Below are 7,111 nucleotides of genomic sequence, written 5' to 3'. Positions count from 1 at the left end.
CCTCCTCCAGACGATCGTCCGTTCCATGGCCGTTTTTTTTCTCTCTTTTGTTCCCCTCCCTTCCCCTCCCTCTTGTCAACCCATCATTACAATGATAATGGATCAGCCCGTTTTTTTCGATCCTCCCGCTACGACGGTGTAAACCGTGTGTAAACCCGTGTGTCCTCGCCTGAAAAGAGAAAAAAAGAGAAAGAGGAAGAGAAAGGAAAAGGATAGACTAATTCGCGCCACGCTCGATTTACACTTAGCCGAGAAGCGAAAATAATCGAGGAATAATATAAATATCTTAACCGTAAAAGAGGTTGAGGATATAATAAATAAGTAGAGAGACGCGGTGGGAGACAGAAGAAGGAAGAAGAAGAAGAAGGCACCAAGGTGTTGTATACTTAAACGATGATACCGTTTCGAGAAGATGGTTCGAACGATCGTGTTATCGATTGATCGCCGCACAGTTTGAGCGCGAAGACGACGCGACGGGAGAAAAGAACAAATATATATATGTATATATATATTACATATTCGAAGAGAAAAATCGAAGAATATTCGTAAAGATGAGGAATCCGATAGCGGTGGTTATTCTCTTCCTGTTGGCCGTCTCGATATTTTGCGATGGAACGACGAACGCCTACAACGTTCTAATGGCCACCATGGGTGGGACCAAGTCTCACACCATACCTTTCGTCGCGTTGGGTATCAGTTTGAAAACACGTGGACACAACGTGACCCTTTTAAGCGCATTTCCGGGACCAGCTGCGAATAATGGGCTGCAGGAGTTCGTCCCTCCCATTTTCGAGGTAACGAGCCAATTTTTTACACCGTAAATATATATATATATATAGCGCATAGTGTCTCTGTAACGAGAAAAATTTTACATTCGAAACTAACGACACTAAATTCGGGTAATATTATATATACGACCGTTTTTCTTTGCCTGCTTTAATTATATTCTTTTATATATATATATATTTATGGGAAATAGTTTCTAGATAAGCTTCCAAGCTCTGTTTTCAATCGCAAGTGTAAGCTGATTGCAGCGAGTTTACTCGAGTGAGCGCGTAGTCGGAGTACGGAAGGAGATTGTACAAAAGGGATTGCTTCGTGTTTGTATCGCGTGCAAACAGTTTGAATTATAAATCAGGAACGGGGGAGAATCGAGAAGCCTGGGGAATTTAGCGGACCATGAACGGAGAACATTTCTAATTACCGGCAATACTTGTGTGTACAAAGTGTGCGACAATTTTAAAATGTTAAATAAAGAAAGGAAGTAATTCTCGATCCAATTCCTCGGTCGATTCGAGAATTATTCGAATCCAATTCGTGTATACAATTGTGTATACAATATCGTATATTATATCATATAAAAATTATATAAAAGAAGGACAATGGGATCGTAAGTGCGCGACAATTTTAAAATGTTAAATAAAGAAAGGAAATAATTCTCGATCCAATTCCTCGTCGATTCGAGAATTATTCGAATCCAACGCGTATATACAATTATATCGTATATTATATCATATAAAAATTATAATATAATATATAATATTTTATATATTATAATATAAAAAAAGGACAATGGGATCGTAAGTGCGCGATAATTTTAAAATGTTCAATAAAGAAAGGAAGAAATAATTCTCGATCCAATTCCTCGGTCGATTCGAGAATTATTCGAATCCAACGCGTGTATATAATTATATATCGTATATTATATCATATAAAAATTATATAAAAGAAGGACAATAGGATCGTAAGTACACGACAATTTTAAAATGTTAAATAAAGAAAGAAAGTAATTCTCGATCCAAATCCTCGATTCGAGAATTATTCGAATCCAACGCGTGTATATAATTATATATCGTATATTATATCATATAAAAATTATATAAAAGAAGGACAATAGGATCGTAAGTGCGCGATAATTTTAAAATGTTAAATAAAGAAAGAAAGAAGTAATTCTCGATCCAATTCCTCGTCGATTCGAGAATTATTCGAATCCAACATGTGTATACAATTATATTATATCATATAAAAATTATATAAAAGAAGGACAATGGGATCATAAATGCGCGACAATTTTAAAATGTTCAATAAAAAAAAGAAAGAAGTAATTCTCGATCCAATTCCTCGATTCGAGAATTATTCGAATCCAATGCGTGTATATAATTATATATCGTATATTATATCATATAAAAATTATATAAAAAAAGGACAATGGGATCGTAAGTGCGCGACAATTTTAAAATGTTAAATAAAGAAAAAAAGAAGTAATTCTCGATCCAATTCCTCGGTCGATTCGAGAATTATTCGAATCCAACGCGTGTATATAATTATATATCGTATATTATATCATATAAAAATTATATAAAAGAAGGACAATGGGATCATAAGTGCGCGACAATTTTAAAATATTAAATAAAGAAAGAAAGAAGTAATTCTCGATCCAATTCCTCGATTCGAGAATTATTCGAATTCAACGCGTGTATATAATTATATATCGTAATTATTATACCGTATTATCGATATTATTATTATCGATATTGATTCTCGATCCAATTCTCGTTCGAGAATTATTCGACGCGTGCATATAATTATATAAAAATTACATAAAAGAAGGACGAATGTAGGATCGAGTTGTAAGAAGAAGAAGGTTGACGTTCGCTTTTATCGGCAGGCTTATGTCGGGAATTACACGTCCGAATGGGATTTGGTCGGTGCGAGGTTCCGGGATGAAATGCCCATCTCCCCGTGGGACGCGATGCGATACGCCTGGGAGTCTTGCGAGGCGCTTCTTCGGGACGAAATATCGGTAGCCTGGCTGAGAAGGGGCAAAGCCGATTCTCGTAAACGATGGGACGTTGCCGTGGTGGACGGAGCCTTCCCCGAGTGCCTTCTTGGAGTTCTCCACGGCGAGGGCGTGCCCACTATCATGCTAAACACGGTAAACAATTTCCTTGTCCTCTTTTTCTTAGATATCGAATTAATTTTCTACATAACGATTTTATTTATTTCTGTATAAAATTTAAAGAAAAAAAGAGTATCTGACGCGTTAAAATTAAATGGCGATGTCCGGGCGCAGGTGGCTTTGTACAGTGGGTCGATAAGTCGGCAAGGGAACCCATCTCCATGGTCCGTCACGCCTTACTTCGGCAAATCCCTGACGCAAGACATGAGCTTCGTTCAAAGGATCCTGAACGCCGCCTGCCTCGTCAGTTTGAGGATAATGCACTGGTTCATGATCACCGGATACCTTCAACCGGTTCTGAGAAAGTATCTAGGTAGTATCGGTGCTTTTACTTCTCGATTCATCACGATTTCATTCATCACGACGACTTTTTCTCCTCCTTTTCTTCTTTTTTCTTCCTGGAAAAGAAAAATAAAAAAGAGAAAACTCGTTTCACAACAGGGAATCAATTACCCGACGTGCGAGATCTGACCAGAGAGATCCCCCTGACATTGCAGAATAGTCATTACAGCGTGGCCGACTCGGTCCCTTACTTGGCGAACGTGGTGAATGTCGCGTGCCTCCATTGTAAACCCGCGACTCAGCTTAGTCCGGATTTGGAAACTTTTTTGCAACGCGGTGAGTAGTTGTTTCGTAAATCAATTGGCATTGGTTAGCTGGCAAATTATTGCTCGTTCCTCGGATTGCTTCTCGAGCTCGACGCGCGAATTTGACGTTTCAATTTTCACCATTTGCCGAAGAAATTCAAATAAATGGTCATTCGAATAAATGCGCAAATTTCTCGTAAGTTTTTCGCGTGTATATAATAATATAGAATAATAATAATAATATAATAGTAATATATAAAAAAATTATATATATTATATAAAAATATAATAATAATATAAAATAATAATATAGATTATTTCTCAACGGTGTCAAGTACACGGTAGTAAATATTTCAACGAACGAAATTTAGAAAAAAAAGATTACTATTACTTTGTCTTTTTCCCACGGATCGATCCGCGATACCGAATAGGTCATTTTCGTCTAATTCCAAAGTATAATGGCGAAACGTTGGCGCAGGTTTCATCTTCGTTTCCATGGGTTCGTCGGTCCGCGCTTCAGGCATGCCCGAGGCGCTTCGTCAAATCTTCGTGGCAGCCTTTGCCACGCTTCCGTGCAACGTTATATGGAAATGGGAAGGTATGAAGATCAAAGATCTGCCATCGAACGTCAGAACGGCGGCATGGTGGCCGCAGCAAGAGCTATTAGGCCATTCGAAGCTTCGAGCGTTTGTCTCCCACGGTGGACTTCTATCTCTGCACGAGGCCGCTTATCACGCTGCTCCCACTCTCGTTTTGCCCGTTTTCTGTGATCACGATGGAAACGCGGCACAAGCTGGTTAGTCGGATTTAAAATTGGCAAATAATATTATAATAAATTTAAAGAAGAGAGAATTTTTCAAAATCGAGATAATTGAAAGTTGAAAATTGTTAACATACGTTTAAGATATAATTTCTTTCGTTGCAGAAAAATTGGGTTACGCTTTGGTGATGGATTTGGCCGGAATATCCATCGGGAGTCTTCGCGATGGGATTCTCAAAGTGGCTGCGATTCACAACAATTCGTATCGAACAGCGGCGAAAAAGAGGAGCACGTTGCTACGAGATTTACCGATTAATCCTAGAAAATTGGCCACTTGGTGGGTGGAACATGTTGCCAAGTATAAAGGAGAACATTTAAAAAGTTCTACGAGGTAGTTTTTTCGATAAAGATTTCTCTAAAAAAAGCTCACGCAATAATTAATAAGGAATATACTGTTCCAGGTATATGAGCGTTATTCACTATTATTCCATCGATGTGGTAATATTTTACGTGATAACATTAACGCTATTGATGTACGGATTAAAGAAATTATGCTGGAGGACTATATCCAAACAAGTTGTTAAAAAGAAAATTAATTAGACTGAATAGTGTCAATTTTATAGCGATGAAATTCTGTGAAATTGCGATGTCTTTATATTTAATAGCATTCAATACAAAATTGTGATCATATAAAAGCAATCGTTAATCGTAATCGAAATGTACTGTAAAAAAAAAAATCTGAATATTTGATCACATTTCTATCATGTTAAAAATGAAAGAATATCGTCGTACAGATCTCTATATTAACTACTGTTGATTACTGTTACCAAACAAATTTGAAACAAATTTTAAAATTTTATGATAGACGATATTTATTATTATCATCTGTAAATAAATTAAAAAAATTAAAAAAAAAAACAAAGTAGTAAAAATATAAAATACTTTTAAAGTCAATTAAAAAAAAAAGATAATAGAAATAAAAATTTATCACTTCATAATAAATATAGCGTTTAAATTTTGAAAATTCTATTGCAGTATGTTCGTTTGTTTGCAACATTAGAGATAAAATTTTACGTGACGCGTTTTATACTTTTTTTTCTTTTACATAGAACGAACCACGATTAAATTTGAATAAAAAGGATCAGTCATCGCGAACGCATTAATCACTTCTAACGAGTTTTTTTTATACGACCTTCATCGAGACAAATATAAAAAATAATACACGATACTGTCGTTCAAAACAATGATCCAACACCACAACAAAAAATCTTAAAAACAAGTTACTAATACTCGCACGATCAACATGACACTGACAACACACATTTTCATTTTCCCCTCTACGTACAATAAAGGATGATGCTTCATCCATGATGTACGCACTTAAGGGGACTTATCGAAAGTTAACCTATCAGCATTGCCCACCGTCGAAATTAAACTCCAGTTACCATTCTGATCGTTTGAACGATAAATATTCACATTCGGGACAATAATTTGGAAAATAGATGTAATTTTGTTCGACTATTTGCAGCTTCGGTCATTTTATTGTCCAAATATATATTCGTGAGTAAACGATTAAACGTCGAACGATAATGGCTGAAGACAGGTAATGGAAGGAAGGGCTATCGCATCGTAGAATACGGTACTGATGTTAGTTAAGGGCTTCGTACGAATGGTGGCGCACAAATCGGATTCCCGACAAGACACGAGGAGGATACTCGTATTTCCACGACGCTTCTACGTCCATGACCCGTGGCGAAGTCGGCACTCGTTCACGATCGGATCAGTACCAGCTGACTCGTTCGTCAGAATGTTGGTGTGTGTTCTGTTATTGCGTTTTTGAGGGCTGCCTCGTATCAAGTGTTCTTTCGCCATCATTCTTGTGTCGGTTTGTGTACGCGAAGGCGATACGAGAGGCGGTCAGAGTTTGAATTGTGGAGCACGCGAGCACAGCCGAAAGGTAAATACGCGCTATGCGCGGTGGAATGCAATGTGTACGTGCGCGACAGTGGTGAGAATCGTGGTGTTTTGAAAGGACACGTTTACCCACGTGGAACACGATGCCAGTTTTCGGCGTGACTTGGCAAACTCGTTCGCGAGACGAAAAATAAGCGAATGGTCGAGGAAGGGAGAGAAGAGTCTGTGGGAAACGAGAAACGAGAAACAAAAGAGGACACTTGAACCGACGTTGTATAGCGGAGACAGAAAGAGAGATAGTGAGAAAGAAAAGAAGGGAAACAGAAAACGATAGAGCAAGATAGAAATAGCGGGGGAAAAGATAAAATAAAGACACGAAGAGAGGACTGACTTGACTGTTGTTCGATCGCGAAAACACGTGGGGAGCGACGCGGGAGTTCCACCCGTAGCGATGAACGTTCTATGGTCCGCTAAATGGGAGGACTCGTCGCGGGAGAATCCCTCGTATCGTATCTTGACGATCGATCGTTCCTCGGGAACGCGGCGAAGGTGCACGAGAAACGCTGGAAAACGGCATCCTGTCACACGAATATGCGCGAACGGTAAACGATGCTGCGCATACGAGCGTGTAGAGTTTCATACGGTGGCGGTAGGTGCGTGCTTCGTTTCTCTCGCAACTCGGGGGCCCTGTCGGTGACCGGAAAACAAACGACCGAGGTCGGGGCCGAAGTCCTCCATGCAAAATGCGCACGCTGGACACGCGTAACAACCGATGCAACAAACAAATGCTCTATACAGTATGGAGCTTCGTCCGTGTTGTGTGTCTGACGCGACGCTTTTACCCTCTTGCGCTTGCCTTTGGCGCGTGACGTAATCCATTCAAGCGCTTAC

The 7,111-nt window shown here is 38.9% G+C and overlaps 1 protein-coding gene and 1 long non-coding RNA gene across 6 annotated transcripts in view; one reads left to right on the top strand and one right to left on the bottom strand.

The window, feature by feature from the left end:
- Positions 1–333: 333 nt before the first annotated feature.
- On the top strand, positions 334–5,043 carry LOC102672160 (2-hydroxyacylsphingosine 1-beta-galactosyltransferase). The gene is made up of 7 exons (XM_006618753.2): positions 334–794; positions 2,669–2,935; positions 3,074–3,272; positions 3,401–3,577; positions 4,025–4,342; positions 4,472–4,697; positions 4,768–5,043. Exons 1-7 carry the CDS (start codon positions 552–554, stop codon positions 4,904–4,906), a joined length of 1,569 nt encoding a protein of 522 aa, XP_006618816.1. The 5' UTR covers positions 334–551; the 3' UTR covers positions 4,907–5,043.
- The window catches only part of LOC102672404, a 7,833-nt gene continuing 3,508 nt past the window's right edge, over positions 2,787–7,111 (bottom strand). Inside the window, exons 1-4 of one of the 5 annotated variants that reach the window (XR_004150923.1) lie at positions 5,423–5,648; positions 4,444–4,721; positions 3,932–4,339; positions 2,787–2,926 (exon numbers count right to left, since the gene is read on the bottom strand). This is a non-coding gene — a long non-coding RNA (uncharacterized LOC102672404). Of the gene's footprint in view, positions 2,927–3,871; positions 4,340–4,443; positions 4,722–5,422; positions 5,649–5,686; positions 5,821–7,111 lie in introns of those variants that run through there. The other 4 variants (XR_004150926.1, XR_004150924.1, XR_004150922.1 and 1 more) reach the window with 4 other exon arrangements.

The sequence above is a fragment of the Apis dorsata genome, unplaced genomic scaffold (genome assembly GCF_000469605.1).
Source record: "Apis dorsata unplaced genomic scaffold, Apis dorsata 1.3 scaffold_374, whole genome shotgun sequence".
Lineage (NCBI taxonomy): Eukaryota > Metazoa > Arthropoda > Insecta > Hymenoptera > Apidae > Apis > Apis dorsata.
This window is presented reverse-complemented; position numbering and strand designations above follow the sequence as displayed.

Bases quoted from the DNA above. Each gene is read 5' to 3' on its own strand.
- LOC102672160 (XM_006618753.2), top strand. From the start codon at position 552: ATGAGGAATCCGATAGCGGTGGTTATTCTCTTCCTGTTGGCCGTCTCG. The intron at 3,273-3,400 runs GTAGTATCGGTG...GTTTCACAACAG, and splicing joins GGTTCTGAGAAAGTATCTAG to GGAATCAATTACCCGACGTG. The intron at 3,578-4,024 runs GTGAGTAGTTGT...ACGTTGGCGCAG, and splicing joins GGAAACTTTTTTGCAACGCG to GTTTCATCTTCGTTTCCATG.